The following is a 19,090-nucleotide window of genomic DNA, read 5'->3' as shown; positions in this document are numbered from 1 at the left end:
GATACATGACCGATACTTGACCGATACATGACCGATACATGACCGATACATGACCGACACTTGACCGATACTTAACCGACACTTGACCGATACTTGACTGACACTTGACCGATACTTGACCGACACTTGACCGATACTTGACCGATTCACGACCGATACTTGACCGATACATAACCGATACTTGAACGATACATGACCGATACTTGAACGATACATGACCGATACTTCACCAGTACTTCACCGATACTTGACCGATACTTGACCGATACATGACCGATACTTGACCGATACATGACCGATACTTGACCGATACATGACCGATACTTGACCGATACTTGACCGATACTTGACCGATAGTTGACCGATACTTGACCCATACTTGACCGATACTTGACCGATACTTGACCGATACTTGACCGGCAGTTGATCGCTACATATCGGCCGATGCATCGGCCGACAGTCGGTCGATATATCGGTTGACCATCGGTCGACCATCGGTCGACCATCGGTCGACCATCGGTCGACTATCGGTCGACTATCGACCGATAGTCGGTCGATAGTCGACCGATAGTCGACCGATATTCGACCGATGTATCGGTCGACTGTCGCCCTATATGTCGACCGAGTCCACCTATAGTACACATGATCCGCATTTCCTACTACACAGTGTTACCTGAAGTTGATGAAAGTAACCGTACACAAATTCACCGTCGCAGATAGCTTTAACTTCAACTAGTTTATCTCCTCTTCATAGCTCGAACTACACAGGCTGCTTCTGACAAGAGGTATGGCTTAAACAACACCAAGATATGATGGTGACTGTATGAAACTGTCATATATCGAATTTCCCCCCATCATACATGAAGGCTAGAATCCAGCTTGGAGTCAGTGGTTGGTAGTTTTTCAGTTGAAGGAAGGATTTGTTTGTTTGGTATGTCTTTGCTAACAATAAAGAAATTGCTGTACAAGCATTGCTGCCTTGATGACCCCCAATTGTTGACTGAGATAGGAAGGCTGGCAGTTCCCAGAATGTGACTGATTGTGTAGTTGAAGATGGAACATGTATTGAAGAGGATTGTGGTGGTACACTTAAGGTAGAAAACTGTTGTTGAGCTACTGATGGTGTTTGTTGTTGAGATTGATTGCATGATTTTAAAAGGTAAGGGCAGGTGAGGTGAGAACCTCGAGATCTTTGGTGGCAAGGTTACCCACAGCTGATAAGTGGGTTTGGTGTGAATTTGCCACTGAAGCAGGCCTTTCTGTGCTATGTCCTCTTTCATAAGTTGTCCCATGTGGAACACTTGGTTGTGGTATAATAAGCTGTTCCAGATTCCTAGTTATCATATTTCCCCCATCATGGGACTTATAAAAGTCTGAATACCTAGAAACATGTATTGCTAGATGGCTTTCAGGCTGTTCATGACTATTGTGGCTGTCTGCAATGTTGCTACTTGTATCATGCTCTATAATACCTTTATTGAATGAATCACCTGACTCGTTTACTCTTGTTAGAAAAGGATCATTGCTCCATCAACTGGATGGGCAACTGCTATGGCTGGGAGACTTGATGCCATATGAATTGCCACATTAGCTTTATCAGTAGGTTAAGTATGCACATTCATAACATGAAAATCATCAGTGAGATAGATAACAAGTTTTTTTGGTTTGAAAAAAAAATAATATCCATTTCAATGATTGCTTATGTTTTTACAAAAGTGGTTATGTTTATTGTTCATTATATTTGTTCTGCTTTATACTGCAGGCTGTTAGCACAGTTTTGTCCACAGCTTCCTCGCGGTTGTTTTGCCTGCTGCTGTTTAAACATGTCATTCATACATATTCCACTGCTAAAGCCCAAGACTCTCACTGCAGTCTGTGCAGACCTGGTTAACCCATGAATATCAAGGAACATTTCAACTTATTTTTGGAGATGTGATGTTTTCTGGGATCTGAGGGAAATTGCATATTATTCCTGTTATCATACTCAAGAACAAAGGTTGTTTTGTACCAGTGACTACTGACTCTGTCAGAATAAAGCTGACATGGAAATTTGTAAATTTTATAAAATATAACAATTTTTTATTCTTCTGGTGGCAAAACTTTAGGCAAGTACATTGTAATTTGAAGTAAATACCTAAAGTTAGGCAACATGTGAAGTAGTACAACTATTCTTTGCTGCTGTAAATGTGAATGTCTCTCACTGGTGGCATGTCTATCTGCACTCACTATTGTACTGATGAGGATGTAAGAGAGATGTGGTGCATGAGTCTCACAAAGTGTCTGCATATCATTGGATCTGTATAGAGATAGACCCCCACTCTCTTAGTGATCCAAGATGTCAAGAGGCTTAACAAGTCACCAGCAGATTGATATGAATAATATTTTAAATTATCGTTATAGAAATGTGTAATATCATTAATTAAATAACCATCATTTTTTTTTCAGGATTTTAAATAACATCAGTAACCAGTTGGCAAAGTGTTACTTTTGGTTGGTTAACAGTCAATCAAAAGAGGGAAAGAAAGGTACGATTAATTATTAACTAATATTATTGTCAGTAGTCTATTTATCATTTTTTTGTTCCCTCATACATGTACCTGCTGTTAAGAAGGCCCCATTAATGTGTGATAACACCAATGGTCTCTATTCATTGTCTATCATATCCTGCCCATGATCCTGTAGTAAAATACCCTCAGGAATGGGCGGTGGATTATTAGCATTCTTTTTTAAGTTGATAGTGGCTCATAATCCCCACTCTCTAATTTCTGCTTGCTGTTTAAAGATTAAACAAAAAGACCCTCTGACAGCAGCAAATATTTATCACTGAAAGAGGAGGAGGGGGGAAATTGAAGTACATTTAAGAGTGGTGACTTGTGAAGTCTCTCAAGGTAGTACATTGCACTTAATAGTCTACAAGAGTCAGTTGTATGATAGGCCAAATTGATATGCATGTGTAATCTTCAAGCAGAATATAATTAAGTGCATAATCTGGGGGTTGCAATACACCTGGTTTATATATTCACTACTTCAATCAAGAAAAGAATATAATATTTTTATCATTTTCATATCAGTTATTCTAAGTTTGCCTCGTCTCACAGTTACAACAAAATATGGTCTGGGTAATGCCTCAAACCTACTGATCTTAGCACCAGGTAGCCATGTTCCACATTGTGTTGAAATCTTTGATGGTATGAAGTTATTTAATATTGTTTTTGTTTGAATTCAGGAGTTTATGAAGGAGATTACAGTACTCTTTCATTTGGTTGGTTGGTTAATATAAATTATATCTGTTAGCATTTTTCTGCTTTACAATTCACAAATAGGCTGAAAATTGAAACATGATACTCAGTTTCATGGTAGGATAATTAACTACAGCAAATTTAAAAGAAGTTCGAAAGTGAACAAATTCATAGATAAAATTGTTAATATTTAAGTAAAATTTGAATGTAAAAGAATGGCTTCTGTGTTAAATTTGCTACCTTAACTCCCCAGAGTTGAGGTAGCAAAAATAATTTGCTACACTAAGCTGAAATTGATGCCTACAGCATCAAGCTGTAAGCTTGCAGAGTAAAATTATGTATATGTGTTTACATAACTCCAAGGAAAAGTGCATTTGCTCTCTCTATTTTGAGGTCAAATTGTAGTATTACAAAACAGTATATTGTATTATTGTCAGACTGTCATATTGTCGATTGCTTTTTAGAAACAAGCATGGTAGAGGGAAGAGTAAAAGAGGCAGTAGAGGCTGCTCTGGAAGTATGCAGTGCATTGAGGAATGTAAGGTAACATAATCAAATGACATGGATACAGTGATGTGCTTCATTGGCCATTAAGGGGACATATTTTATTTATAAACACCTGCAATATACTAAAATCATACATGTGCACTGTGGTTGAAGAAATGAATATAGAAATAATCCTGGCAACTATTTTTTTAAAATATTTTCCAGAAGCTTGATGGTGAAGAATCTTCAGATGATGAGATATGTACAGCTGGGCTGGATCTGACTGATCTGACTGGACTTAGCTTAACTTGAGTGGACTAGAGCATATGGACTGGATTGGACTGGACTGGGCTGCTTAGACTGGGTAGGACTATACTGTCTGGACTGGACTGGACTGGACTGGACTAGTCAGGCTGGACTGGACCCGACTGGACTGGCTGGACTGGCTAGACTGGACTGGACTAGTCAGGGTGGACTGGACCGGACTGGACTGGCTGAACTAGATCGGACAGGATCAGACTGGACTGGCTGGACTGGATCAGACTGCACTGGCTGGACTGGATCGGACTGGACTGGCTAGACTGGACAGGACTAGTCAGGCTGGACTGGGCTGGCTGGACTAGATTGGACTGGACTGGCTGAACAGGATTGGATTGGACTGGCTGGACTGGATTGGACTGGACTGGCTAGACTGGATCAGACTGGACTGACTAGACTGGACTGGACTAGTCAGGCTGGACTGGACCAAGTTGGGCTGGCTGGACTAGATTGGACTGGACTGGCTAGACTGGATGGGAATAGTCCAGCTGGACTGGACCAGACTGAGCTGGCTGGACTGGATCGCTCTGGACTGGATAGCACTGGACTGGCTAGACTGGACTGGACTAGCCTGGCTAGACTGGACTGGCTGAACTGGATTGGACTGGACTGGACTGGACTAGTCTGGCTAGAGAGGACTGGCTGGACTGAGCTGGCTGGACTGGATTGGACTGGACTGGTTTGGCTAGACTGGACTGGACTAGTCTGGCTAGACTGGACTGGCTGGACTGGATCAGACTAGACTGGCTGGACTGCACCAGACTGGGCTGGACTGGACTAGACTGGCTCGACTTTGTTGGGATGGGTCTGGTTGGACTAGATTGGAATGTGCTGGACTGGACTTGACTTAGCTTAACGTGACTGGACTAGCTCAGACTAGAATGGCTGGAGTGGATTAAACTGTTCTGGGCAGACTTTATCAGACTAGACTTACCTTGACTGGACTAGACCAGACTAGAATGGCTGGACTGGAACAAACTGGTCTGGCTTGACTTTATCAGACTGGACTTATCTTAATGTGACTGGATTAGACCAGACTAGAATGGCTGGACTGGATCAAACTGATCTGGCTGGATCAGACTAGACTGGCAAGACTAAACTAATAAATAAATAAACATTAAAAGTGAAATGTATGAACAAACCGGCCCACTGCTACATATTAAGTGGAAGTATGACAGTTAGACTTTTTCTACTGTCATACTACCACTTTAGATTTCATATCTTTAGGTTCAGTTTGGGCCAAGTGTGACAGTTGATGGAGTGCTGTTGGAAGAAATTCTTGAAGATGCTAAAGGTAAATGTATGTTATTTCATTTGATTTAGTAAAAGTAAAGAGAACAAAATTGTAGAAAAATATTGTAGAAAAAATAATTGTAGAAAAGTTCTAGACCAAACTTTTTAAAATGTAAACAAGTGTTTTAAGTATTAGTAACATAGTAAGTTATTTTATGTTGATCTCAGAGTGTTGTTTTAAAGTGTAGTAATTGTAATTTTATTTGTCAAACTGTATGCACACAAACATATCATACTTAAGTCATTCATTATTGTGTCTCTTTCCAAATTAGGAAAGGATACAAGAAATTTTTTGAAGTATGTATGATTAACTGAGTATGAATTCTTTCTTACAGATGAGACAAACCTTAACCCAAAGAAAAAGAAGAAGAAGAAGAAGAAGAAGAAAAATAAAAAAAGGAAAAATAAGAAGGTTGATGAGCCAACTGAAAAAAGGGTTTGCCTGGGAGATGGTGAATGAATGAACTTTTATTTAACCCTTTAACTCCCAAATAAAATTTGTGATGTTAGTTCAGATAATAATTATTATTATAATTATTTAGTGTTGGATAAACTAATTATCCCCAAATTGACATTTTTCTTCATGCTCATCGCTTATCTGGTTGATATTGTTTTGATACTGTAAGGAGAAATTCTGTCTTGGTCACTCCTGGGTTAAAGGGTTAATTTAACTTCTACTTAATTTATATTTGTTCGTGTAATTGGTTTTCTAATTCCAGTCAGATGTACTTTATTGTGTGATTAGTTCACCAAACAAAATAATGGATATAAAGTTAAAAACTAAAAAAAAATTGATATTCTAGGTGTGAGTTTTTATTGTCTCGAACTGATTTTAGTTGCAGAGGACTTTATGTATTGTTTATAGTTTATGTGATAGTTTTTTTAAAAATCATCTTAATAGGAGAATACTTTATACATTTACTTTTCCACGAAATAAGCCCTCTGTGTTTCAGTTTGGGAAAATTCCCTTTCCATTACTGTACCAATTTTTTGGGGGATTTTTTTTTTAAGGGGGGGTTGTTGTATTTATGTTCATAAAGTATATAATTAACTTTTTTATATTGACTCCTCATCCACAATAAATATCTTACTAAATGCTTTATTGCCATTGTTAATGTTGAATAATCTAAAATGTCAGTCCATATGTAGGACTTTGTGATCAGTGATTGCATGTTTCAAATCAGTGGGAATAGTGTAATTTTTAGCTTCCTATTTTGTTAGATAGGTTTTTTCTATTTAGATGTTTGTACAAGGTTTCTGAAATTAAAACACTCACTTTTAATCCTGTTACAAAGCACGAATATAGGGATACAAATTGAATTTTGCATATATATACATCTCTAAATTTATTTAAAGTATTATGAAGTTTATTAAGAAATTGGGAACAGCTATTAAGTACTTGAAATAAAAAACTCAGTGTCATACCATGTCATGAAGTACTTTTGTTGAAGGGTGGCAAACAGTTTACCAAATAATTGTGGAAACATACCGGTCAGAATTTTTTTGTCTCCTCTTAGACAAATAATGTACTGCTACTGGATGTATTCAAGTAGTGTACCATTCTTTCTGTATTTGTGATGTATAATTTTGTTTACATCAACACTTTTAAGGAAAAAAGTAAAATTATTCACATGAATGTGACAAAAGAAATGCTATCGATCAATTGAGTTTCTTAACTGTTAGTGTCCTACAATATGCCACAGCAACAGATGATAAAAACTACTTTGAAACAAAAGCATATTATTTTGAATACTATTTCCATTGGATACAATAAATTCTTATTTTCATGGGGCTATGACAGTGAGTGCAGAGGAAATGACTAATCTGCGAAACATTGTACATGGTAAATCTACCCACTCCGGGTTAGACTGTATCGCTGACGGAGCAATTGTTGGCAGATCCAGAAATTTCAGAAAAAGAAGGCAGAAGAAATGTTAGCAGAGCGCAAGCGACTCTCCGCTACCTACCCCCTCCACCAAACCAAATGAACGATTCCGCTCAAAAGGTAAATTTTGTCAAAAATACAATTCCCAACGATACTCTCCCTGGGGCGACTCTTGCTTGGTTAACACGATGTGGTTATTATATTGAGGTAAATGATCGGGTGTTGCCATACGGACCGTTTCCATGGAAACGGGCATAAGCAGTGTATTTTTCCTTCTTAAGGCTCGAGTACCATAATAACCTTTTACTAACCGAGCGTTCGGACCCGCGCTGGCATACTTATTGACTGAGTGAGGTCGAGTAGGATGGGAAAATATTTGACTCTCGAGCCAGTGGTTTCCCTTCCAGCGCTCTCATTCGGTCAATTAGTACATAATATCGGTCCGAGGTCGTGGCAGTACGACCAATATTCCCTAGAATAGCTAGATAAGTAATTAGCCTATTATATGGCATTCGGACCATTACCAAATTTTAAATGCGTGTCGAAAGACATGCGAATATAAAATCGCCTTGCTAACACCTGAACGAATAGTTTCCTTTCAACATATCATTTTTTTTCTGTTTTTAGTTCAGCTGTGCATTTACGCACTGCATTGTTCGCTGATAAAATTTAGGTACCCTATATAAGGATCACACCGGGAGGACAATGTCACTCTTATTAAAGTATCCAGAACCTCAAAAAAACCTACCTTCCCCCTCCCCTCACAAATTCAAAAGAAACGGACATGTGCGTATCGAAGCAGATATCTGAAAACTTTCGTCTCAACGTCAGCTGTGCATCACTAAAATCTTTTGAACTTTAACTTCACCGAACATAAAATGCAAATACGAAATTTTGAAAAAAAATCCTCCAAAAAAAAAAAAAGGACGCATCTTTGTATGATAGGTAGGAGGGTTGCCGCATTTTGTCTTCGCATGACTTTGAAATATCCTCGAGCTGGAGTGAACTGTGTGAATAGGATGCCAAATACCCAAGCATCGCGAGCTATCCTTCCTCGTTTGAGCTGCAAAAAATATGTATGTACATAAAAAGACATTTACGTTCTATCTTCAAAACTTCTGCTCTGCTTCAAGTGCATGTTTATGAAAGGCTCCTGTCCTTCTTTGGGTTTCGCACTGCCTTTTTGCGTTGATTGTGACGTCATCGACACAGCGGCAAAAAGAGTACGTATGCTTGAAACGCGCGCGAAAATTTACACGCGAAAAGGAATGGGAATGACAATATTTCCATAGTAACACTTTAGCGGCGATATGGCGCCATTTTTAAAATTCATATTGTTTGTTTTTATTACGCGGGGATAAGCCCTAGCCATAACAGATAAGGTTCCCACTTTCAAGAAAGTTTCTTTCGGACCTGCTCTGCAACATATCTTTTCCAACAAAAAAAATTATTCAGGGAACAGGTGTGAATTTTAGTATCGAAGTGGAGCAGTCGTAACATGGCAATGAACTTCGTAACCCGTGTTGTTATAGCACTTGTTTTTATTGCCTCCTCAGTATGGCAAACCACCAGGCCAAAAGGCTTGTCTTTTGAGAGAAAATACACGCCATAGTTCTTCTTGTAGAGGAAGCATAATTTCCTTTAACACTGAGATAGCTCAAGTGGCGGAGGTGGAACCAGGAAATGTTGTGTGAATGTCATTATCGGCAATTCGAAAAAGGAGCAAAATGTGATCGTGCTTACTACCTTCACATTCTTCCACTCTGAGTGATACACCTATTCCCACGAGACTGTACAAACTATTTGACGGAGCTGGAAAAAGTGAGGCTTGTTATCAACAAGGGACGCTGTGGTGCACAAGTTGTTCGCGACGAAACATTTGCCTCGAGGACTACTTTACTTTAGATAGTTATATTCAAAGGCTTTTATTTCCTGCTGGATATTCTGAGTTTACATACTTCACCCATTTACATAATAAACAATAAAAGCAAATGATCACCTTGTTTCCATGAGAAGATCAATAACTTAAACAAAAAACATTAATGCAAAATGGAGATGGAGTGCCTTGCAAAATTCATCAGGAGTGCCAAGCAGATCGAAAGATGGTCAATGTGATTAACAAGCTATGGCAGTTAAATGTATGCTGCAAAACTAACTGCTCTACCACAATTCAATAGCTCAACAGAGAGAGTCAGGAAATTGGTTCACAGGCTGGTACATCCAATTTCTCAACATTAATCACGGTAAGTACCTTACTTAATCTAAGAAAGGTAACCAATCCACCATATTGCTAATAATCAGAGTTATGATTGCAGATTGCAGATTGCAGCTGCAGGGTTCAACATCTCCACAGCAACATTATCAAGTAATAATATAATACTGATAAACGTTCTGCATAGTGCTCATATCTTAAAAGTAAACACATGTTAATTGTTGAAAATATTTCTATATAACTCACAGAGTGGTCAAATACATTATTATTGCATTTTCTATATAATCTTGCAGAGCGGGTGGAAAAAATTCAGTAAGCCTTGTACAGGCACCATGAGAGTGGAGGTCTATCTCTATACTGATGTGATGATATGCAGGCACTTTGTGAGACTCATGCACCACATCTCTTTTACATCCTCATCAGTACAATAGTGAGTGCTAATGGACATGCCACCAGTGAGAGTCATTCACATTTACAGCAGCAAAGAATAGTTGTACTTCCTCACATATTGCCTTACTTTAGGTATTTACTTCAAATTACAATGTACCTGCCTAAAGTTTTGCCATTAGAAGAATAAAAAATTATTATATTTTATATAATTTTCAAATTTCCATGTTAGCTTTACTCTGACAGTGTCAGCAGTCACTGGTACAAAACAACCTTTGTTCTTGAGTATGATAACAAGAATAATATGCAATTTTCCTCAGATCCCAGAAAACGTCACAACTCCAAAAATAAGCTGAAATATTCCTTGAAATTCATGGGTTGACCAGGTCTGCACAGACTGCAGGGAGAGTCTTAGGCTTTGGCAGTGGAATATGTATGAATGACATGTTTAAACAGCAGCAGCCAAAACAACTATGAGGAAGTTGTGGACAAAACTGTGCTGACAGCCTGCAGGATAAAGCAGAACAAATACAATGAACAATAAACATAACCACTTTTGTAAAGAAACATAAGCAATCAATGAAATGGATATTAATTTTTTTTTCAGACCAAAAAACTTGTTGTCCACCTCACTGATGATTTTCATGTTATGAATGTGCACATTAAACCTACTGATAGAGCTAATGTGGCAATTCGAATTGCGGTGATTTCGCCAAGGTCACGTTCGCCAACGTCTTTGGTCGCTTCGCCAACGCGATGAGTCGCTTCGCCAACGTCCTACTGGTCACTTCGCCAACGCCCAATATCTAGTAATAACTTAGTAATAACTTAGTAAAAAGGGTGCTTACTGATGCTTCGGATGTAATGCTGATACTTGGGTCAGAACATTTTTAAGTTAATGCTAGTTTCGCTTGGCTGACTTCCAAACAATTTGCATATTTTTGACAGATCCAGAAAAAGCCGGCGTGTGAGCGCTAACATCGCGATAATTTAAAACTATTGAATAACAAACTCCGATGGCTTCCAAATGTGTTCCAAAAATGTATAACTCAAAATTTTACTTGAAAAATGCGTTACGATGTGAATTAACGAGTTACCATTTTTCAGAAGCAATCAGAGTTTGTTTTCCAGCCTTCAAAACGAGTCAGAAATAAAATATAACAAGTATAATATCAACAACATTTTAATTACAATAAGTACTTTTATAAATATTTACAAGTGCAAAATATTTTAGTGGGAAACCTATTTACAAAACCTTCTGATTCACAAAATATTTTCAATGCAAAACTTATTTACAAAACCTTCTGATTCAAAAAAATGTTTTAGTCAAAAGCTATTTACAAAACCCTCTGATTCACAAAATATTTTCAATGTAAAACTTATTTACAAAACCTTCTGATTCAAAAAAATGCTTTAGTCAAAACCTATTTACAAAACCTTCTGATTCTCAGCTTACTTCACGCTAGTTCAGTTCGTTCATGATCAGTTAGAGCGCGCTGGTCCATTCAAACGCGAGCACGTCCTGAGTAGTTGAGCAGCGGTTTTCTCGTTGTTCTCATACTTCTCCCAACTTGCGAATAGTTTTGCCTGAATGTTTTTTGTTTTTTGGTCGGTTTGGGCCTGCTCCTCGAGTAGGTCGAACATCGGTTGGATTTCCGGATACGGGAGGAACGAGAGGGCCATTAGCTTCCTGATGTACCTGTAAACGGAATCACGTACGCCCTTTGGAGGCCAAGCTCTTGACCTTAAAGTAAAAAATGGTAAAAAAGGTGTGAATAAAGTACAGTAAAAACCCGCGACCCGCATTTTAGACGATGATAATGATAATAGAGGTATTATAGAGCATGATACAAGTAGCAACATTGCAGACAGCCACAATAGTCATGAACAGCCTGAAAGCCAGCTAGCACTACATGCTTCTAGGTATTCAGACTTTTACAAGTCCCATGACAGGGGAAATATGATAAATAGGAATCTGGAACAGCTTATTATACCACAACCAAGTGTTCCACACAGGACAACTTAAGAAACAGAACATAGCACAGAAAGGCCTGCTTCAGTAGCAAATTCACACCAAAACCACTATTCAACAGTGGGTAACCTTGCCACCAAAGATCTTGAGGTTCTCACCTTACCTGCCATTACCTTTTACAATCACACAATCAATATCAACAACGAGGAATCTTTTGTTCGTTCTTCGGCGAACTTCATCCACACTAGAATCACAAATCGAGATCGCGGAGATCGCGGACACAGCGGCAAAATGATTGCACATGCTCGGCGGATCTCGCGCTTTCGCTTTCGAGGAGTCGAGGAGCGATTAGTGATTCCGGCGTGGGAGAAGTTTGCTGAAGAGCGAAACGAACATCGTTTTACACTTTTTGGGACTGATATTGATGTGATCCGACCGGAAAAATTTTGAATGGAGTTTGTTCTTATGGAAAAGTCTGATGGGTAAGTAGAATTATTATAGACATAGTTCAACTAAAGCCGATTTAAATTTATTTAGACAGCTCGTTGCGTGTTCCCGTTCCAATCACCAATTTTATTTACAAAACGCATTTCATCATCGGTATTTGTTCAGTACATGCTTTAAACTTAAAAGCTTTTCGATGTAAACTCTTGTGGTAGTAAAAGCTGTTTTACAATCGAAATTTTTCCTGAATCTGTCGGTCGTTTTGCTTCAGTGAACGTTCTTTTCCCCAACACAACTTAAACGTAATAGATGCAATAACATTTATGCTTGATACATTTCTTGACCTTCTTTGTGTCTGGAAATATGTCGATGTAACTTTACGATCAACCGTCGTTGTGTGACGTTTACATGCATTTCTTACCACACAGTGTTACCTAAAGTTGATGAAAGTAACCGTACACAAATTCACCGTCGCAGATAGCTTCAACTTCAGCCAGTTAAAGAGCTCTTCAATGTCACTGCGTTGAGACTGCAAGAAAGGCGCCTTTTGGTAAGTGGAGATGGCTGTACATTAAGATGGTGATGTCATCTGCATCACTTACAAATGAAATCGTTAAACCATTCATTATTGTAAAAGCAGCATTTGTGTTGGTAAGTCTTCTACTTAGGCGAAAACTCAGAGCAGATTCCTCACTTGAATTAGGCTCCTTGACAAAACAAACAGTGAACTCCTCTTCATAGCTCAAACTACCCAGGCTGCTTCTGATAAGAGGTATGGCTTCAAGAACACCAAGATATGATATTGATTGCATGAAACTGTCATATGCCTGATTTCCCCCCATCATACATGACATGAAGGCTAGAATCCAGCTTGGAGTCAGTGGTTGGTGGTTTTTCAGTTGAAGGATTTGTTCGTTAGTATGTCTTTGCTAACAACAAAGAAATATGAATGAAAGTGATCTTCGCAGTGATGTGCACTACTTAGGCGGTAGTGAAAATAAGGCCTGAAAAAAATTCAGGCCTGTACGGGATTTGAACCCATGACCTCGCATGGGTTCAAATCCCGTACAGGCCTGAATTTTTTTCAGGCCTTATTTTCACTACTGCCTAAGTAGTGCACATCACTGCGAAGATCACTTTCATTCATGTCTTTATCCGCAGTTCAAATATATGACCTTCATATATTCTGAACCGTCCAACAAAGAAATAACTGTACAAGCATTGCTGCTTTGATGACCCCCAATTGTTGATTGAGATAGGAAGGCTGGCAGTTCCCAGAATGTGACTGATTGTGTAGTTGAAGATGGAACATGTATTGAAGTGGATTGTGGTGGTACGCTTAAGTTAGAAAACTGTTGTTGAGCTACTGATGGTGTTTGTTGTTGAGATTGACTGCGTGATTGTAAAAGATAAGGGCAGATAAGGTGAGAACCTCGAGATCTTTGGTGGCAAGGTTACCCACAGTTGAAAAGTGGTTTTTGTGTGAATTTGCAACTGAAGCAGGCCTTTCTGTCCCATGTCCTCTTTCTTAAGTTGTCTTGTGTGGAACACTTGGTTGTGGTATAATAAGCTGTTCCAGATTTCTAGTTATGGTTATGTTTATCGTCTGTTGTATTTGTTCTGCTTTATCCTGCAGGCTGTCAGCACAGTTCCTCATGGTTGTTCTGCCTGCTGCTGCTTAAATGTGTCATTCATACATATTCCACTGCTAAGGCCCAAGACTCTCCCTGCAGTCTGTGCAGACCTGGTTAACCCATGAATGTCAAGGAACATTTCAGCCTATTTTTGGAGATGTGATGTTTTCTGGGATCTAAGGGAAATTGCATATAATTCTTGTTATTATACTCAAGAACTAAGGTTGTTTTGTACCAGTGACTGCTGACACTGTCAGAATAAAGCTGCCATGGAAATTTGTAAATTATATAAAATATAATAATTTTTTATTCTTCTAATGGCAAAACTTTAGGCAGGTACATTGTAATTTGAAGAAAATACCTAAAATAAGGCAACATGTGAAGTCGTACAACTATTCTTTGCTGCTGTAAATGTGGATGCCTCTCACTGATGGCATGTCTATCTGCACTCAATATTGTACTGATGAGGATGTAAAAGAGATGTGGTGCATGAGTCTCGCAAAGTGCCTTCATATCATTGGATCTGTGTAGAGCAAGAGCCCCACTCTCATGGTGCCTGTATAAGGCTGACTGAAATTTTTCCACCAGCTCTGCAAGGTTATATAGAAAATGCAATAATAATATATTTTACCACTCTGTAAGTTGTATAGAAATATTTTCAACAATTAACATGTGTTTACTTGTAAAATATGAGCACTATGCAGAACCTTTATCAGTATTATATTATTACCTGATTGATGTTGTTGTGGAGATGTTTAACCCTGCAAGTACAATCGTAGCATAACTCTGACTATTAGCAATATGGTGGATTGGTTACCTCTCTTAGTTGTCTTATGCCTGGTGATTAATGTTGAGAAATTGAATGTACCAGCCTGTGCACCAATTTCCTGACTCTCTCTGTTGAGCTATTGAATTGCGGTAGAGCAGTATTTTTTGCATCATACATTTAACTGCCATAGCTTGTTAATCACATTGACCATCTGTCGAATCTGCTTGGCACTCCTACTGAATTTTGCATGGCACTCCATCTCCATTTTGCAGAATTTTTTTTGTTTAAGTTATTGATCTTCTCATGGAAACAAGGTGATCATTTGCTTTATTGTGTATTATGTAAATGGGAAGTATGTAAACCCAGAATATCTAGCAGGAAACGAAAGCTTCTGAATATAACTATCTGAAGTAAAGTGGTCCTCGAGCAAATAAGGCAAATGTTTTCTCGGCATTTCTCCAACAACTTGTGCACCACAGCGTCCCTGGTTGATAACAAGCCTCACTTTCTCCAGCCTTGTCAAATATTTTGTACAGTCTCGTGGGAATAGGTGTAGCACTCAGAGTGGAAGAATGTGAAGGTAGTAGGCATGTTCAGGTGTTGCTCCTTTTTCGAATTGCTGATGATGACATGCTCATTAATATATTCACACAACATTTCCTGGTTCCGCCTCTGCGACTGGAGTTATTTCAGTGTCAGTGGCAATTATTCTTCCTCTACAAGGAGAGCTTTGGCATGTTTTTTCTCTCAAACAACAAACCTTTTCACTGGACGGTTTGCCATACTGAGGAGGTGATAAAAACAAGCGCTATAACAGTAACACGAGCTACGAAGTTCATTGCCTTGTTACGACCGCTCCACTTCAATACTAAAATTCACACCTGTTCCCTGAATAATTTTTTTGTTGGAAAAGATATGTTGCAGAGCAGGTTTGAAAGAAACTTTCTTGAAAGTGGGAACCTTATCTGTTCAGGCTAGGGCTTATCCCCGCAAAATATAAACAAAATATGAATTTTAAAAATGCCGCCATATCCCCGCTACTCCCGCTATAGTGTTACTATGGAAATATTGTCATTCCCATTCCTTTTCGTGCGTAAAGTTTCGCACGCGTTTCAAGCATGCGCACTCATTTTGCAGCTGTGTCGAGATCGCGTCAAATCCGCCGAGCATGCGTACTCATTTTGCCGCTGTCGACGTCATCAACTATTAAAAAACCCTGACGTTTTCCTTTGAGCGTCTTCAGCGCGCGTGCACCTTGAAACATTAAAAACCACTCACAAGAACGCATTTTTAAATCTTCCCGAAAATTTTAAGCTTGAATTTTTCTGGTCAAAATAAATTTATAGAATTAGGTTATAAACAGAGTGAAATTCATGAAAATTCACCTGATACTACGAGAAAACAAAGCGCAATGCTGTGGATGACTATGTAGAAACAAATAAAGATCAATCAATCAATCAATCAATCAATTAATTTATTTAACGTGGTCAGAACGCTGAGCTAAAAGCTAGTTTACAGGTACGCCACGAAATAAAAAGAGAAAAGGAAATTATAAAGCCTTGTGAAGGAATATAAATTTAAATAAATTAAGATTAAGAACTAGCTAATATTAAAATATAAGAATTTAACAATGTAGTCACCTAGTAAAATGTATAAAATGTAATCATTAAAAACAGTAAATATAATCAATGATAGATCCTCATCGCACTAGAGTCCCGTGAGATCTAATGTTTTTAAGTAATTTTTAAAAGTAGTAAATGTTTGTATCTTTCGAAACTCGTCCGGTAAAGCGTTCCATAATTTCGATGCAGCATATCTCCATGATCTTAACCCGAAGGTTGTTGATTTTACTTTTGGGAGGTCCAGTATTGTGGTGCCCCTAAGGTTATAAGTGGAGCACCTTACTGTTATAAGATCACGTAAGCTTTTTGGACCTGCAAAAGAAAAAGAGCTAAAAATAGGCCTTTTTTTCGTTGTTAGTTAAAGAAGTTGGTCCCGAGGGACCATTACTTCGGTCTGTCTAACAGACCACTCACAAGAACGTAATTTCATTAAAGCGTTTAGAATATTCCTGAAAATATTCAGGTACGATTGAAAGCATCTTTACAAAATAAATTCATAGAAAAAGTTTATGAACAGAGTGAAATTCATGGAAATTCACCTGATATTAGGAGAAAACAAAGCGCAATAGATAACTATGCAAAAACAAAAAAAGATGACCAAAATGAATCAAATCACCGCGAATAAACCAAGTAGATAAGATCAGAAAAGCATTGCGAGATAAAAGATGATCGTAAAAGCTGATTACTGCGAATTTCAAAATTCACGTTCAGCCCAGGCCGAAAACTCTAGTCATGCAAGCACAAACACCACTTTTAAGAATATTTATTATGGAACCGAGCTGAAATCTTAACGCTCCTAAAAGGACTGAAGTTCGCCACGTAATCAAGCTCTAAATTGCCAGGGAGGGGAACTTATTTAGCCGGTTATATATCATATAAACTATTTTTTGTTCACGCCGCAAAAGGCAATGAAAACAAATAGGTGAGACCTTTTTCTTCGATCGCATTATTTTGTTTTAGTTTTAACACGCTGCAAAAGGCAAAGAAAACAAAGGGGTGAGACTTTTTTCTTCGATCACATTCTTTTGTTTTAGTTTTAATTGTTAGAAGTCCAATTGCTATGGTGGTTTTGGTGGATGGAAAGAAACATCCACCAAAACCACTTTATTCTATGTGTTAAGAGTTATGATAATCATTATGTTTGGTCGGTCAGCAATTGTGCACCATAAAAAATAATTAGCCAGAGCACTAACTGCTAATTAGTGGTATAAATCTTTTGTCTCCCTGAACATCTAACAGTGGCTATAGTTAACAAATAGAGAAGCCTTGACTGTGCTCTGTTCTGTTATAAAGCACGCAGGAAGCGGCTGGAGCACGAAAGAAGTGTAGGGAAAAACACGAGACGTAGTCGAGTGTTTCTCCCCACTTCTTGAGTGCTCCAGCCGCTTCCTAAGTGCTTTATAACAGAACAGAGCACAGTCAAGGCTTCTCTATTTGTTAATTATAATAAAGAATCCATTAAATTCTCCAAGCATTACTTTCAATTTTCAAAACAAACTTTATTTCCAAAGCGAACAACAATGTCGTCAGCATGCTCTATACTCTCATAAAGCACGCGACAATAAGCCAATCAGAATCCCTGTTAGAATGGTTCAAATAATCTGATTGGCTGTACAAGACTAAAGCTGTCAAAAGTGTCAAACCATCAAAGTTAAAAAACCATCAAAGTTCACATTCTGCGATAGTTTACAAACTGAAATAGTTCGGCAGGTCGAATTTAACACTTTTGCCTGAAGTTTTTAAGTCTCTAATACAGAATCTTGAGGCGAAATGTGCAATGAAATTCATCCGAACTATGGCTCATAAAAACACGCAAGTTTTTTCACATGACAAGGTAAAAAACAAACTGTTCGAGGCAAGTGTTTTTTGAATGAACGACAGCCGAATTCACCGGAACATGAAGATCGCTCGGGATGACAGCTCCACAAAACTCGGCCGCTGTGACTGATGTGACTTTCCACTCAATGAATCAGAAAGGATATCAGAGCAAGCTCTTTTTTTTACTCGAAGGGCGGCCGATGTAGTTTCTGAGGCTTGCTTTACTGTGATAACCGGAGATCGCCATGATGAGCGAGCCGCGATGGACTTCGGCATGGTCATATTCACTTAGACACCGTCATGATTAGTATGAATTTTAACAGTTATACCAATTTGGTTATATTTTTCATCATTTCTGTTTTGTTCTATTTTTTTTTTTTGAACACTGAACTTTGTATACTATACGAGTGCTAGCTGTGTTTGATTTTTATTACCGTACGTAAGCTTGCAATCTAACTGAGCGTGAAAGTCTTTAAAACTCGGAGTGTCTCTTTTGTTTTTCCTTTGAGGATTTTCGTATCTGCTCACGTTTTAATAACGTAAATAACGGCGCCTGGAATGTTTACAAACGTTTGTTTGGTTCTTCTGTTGCTACTTGCCGGCTCGCTTGTTCCGAAATTTCACTTTTAATTATCGGAAAAAAGCTAAAAAGAAGGTCGAACATAGTACAATTTGGCAGATGTCGTGACAGCTTTAGCTCAGCTCTATGCTCTATACTCTCATAGAGCACGCTCTTTCAGCCAATGACAGCGCGCGTTATATCCGAACTTTATTATAAATAAAATTAAAAAAATATATTGTGGATGGTTTTGGTCAAAGTTTTGGTGGATGTTCCCTAATGACATCCACCAAAACTACGTAACATCTGGGCACCTTTTAAATACGTGAAATATCTGCATAAAATTGCGTAAAATGTTTTAAAATACTACCATCGAACAATAAATTAATACTTACCATTTCTTGAGTAAAAAGTTTTGACGCAATTTCCCAAACAAATAATACACTTAGGTC

General features: G+C 38.3%; 1 protein-coding gene, 1 long non-coding RNA gene and 1 pseudogene across 2 annotated transcripts; 2 read left to right on the top strand and 1 right to left on the bottom strand.

Annotated features, from left to right (window-relative positions):
- Window positions 1-1,119: 1,119 nt before the first annotated feature.
- LOC149046389 (uncharacterized) lies at window positions 1,120-6,763 on the top strand. Its single transcript, XM_089202463.1, has 7 exons — window positions 1,120-1,159; window positions 1,955-2,105; window positions 2,446-2,525; window positions 3,099-3,188; window positions 3,704-3,782; window positions 3,951-5,337; window positions 5,672-6,763. Exons 1-6 carry the CDS (start codon window positions 1,120-1,122, stop codon window positions 4,006-4,008), a joined length of 498 nt encoding a protein of 165 aa, XP_089058589.1. The 3' UTR covers window positions 4,009-5,337; window positions 5,672-6,763.
- Window positions 4,187-12,095, bottom strand: LOC149046388 (uncharacterized; annotated as a pseudogene).
- A 19-nt stretch (window positions 12,096-12,114) lies between these two features.
- On the top strand, window positions 12,115-14,609 carry LOC149046387 (uncharacterized). Its single transcript, XR_016185685.1, has 3 exons — window positions 12,115-12,274; window positions 12,665-12,786; window positions 13,873-14,609. It is a non-coding gene; the product is annotated as an uncharacterized LOC149046387 (long non-coding RNA).
- The last annotated feature ends 4,481 nt before the right edge of the window (window positions 14,610-19,090 follow it).

Source organism: Pocillopora damicornis, chromosome 4 (genome assembly GCF_964200805.1).
Source record: "Pocillopora damicornis chromosome 4, jaPocDami1.2, whole genome shotgun sequence".
NCBI lineage: Eukaryota > Metazoa > Cnidaria > Anthozoa > Scleractinia > Pocilloporidae > Pocillopora > Pocillopora damicornis.
Note: the sequence above shows the minus strand (reverse complement) of the source record. Positions and strands in the feature narration are given on the sequence as shown.

What these genes read in the sequence shown, in the direction of transcription:
- LOC149046389 (XM_089202463.1), top strand. Translation starts at nt 1,120, where the DNA reads ATGGTGTTTGTTGTTGAGATTGATTGCATGATTTTAAAAG. An exon ending in ATCAAAAGAGGGAAAGAAAG is followed by an intron (nt 2,526 to 3,098) that starts GTACGATTAATT and finishes CTCGTCTCACAG; the next exon opens with TTACAACAAAATATGGTCTG. An exon ending in AGTGCATTGAGGAATGTAAG is followed by an intron (nt 3,783 to 3,950) that starts GTAACATAATCA and finishes AATATTTTCCAG; the next exon opens with AAGCTTGATGGTGAAGAATC.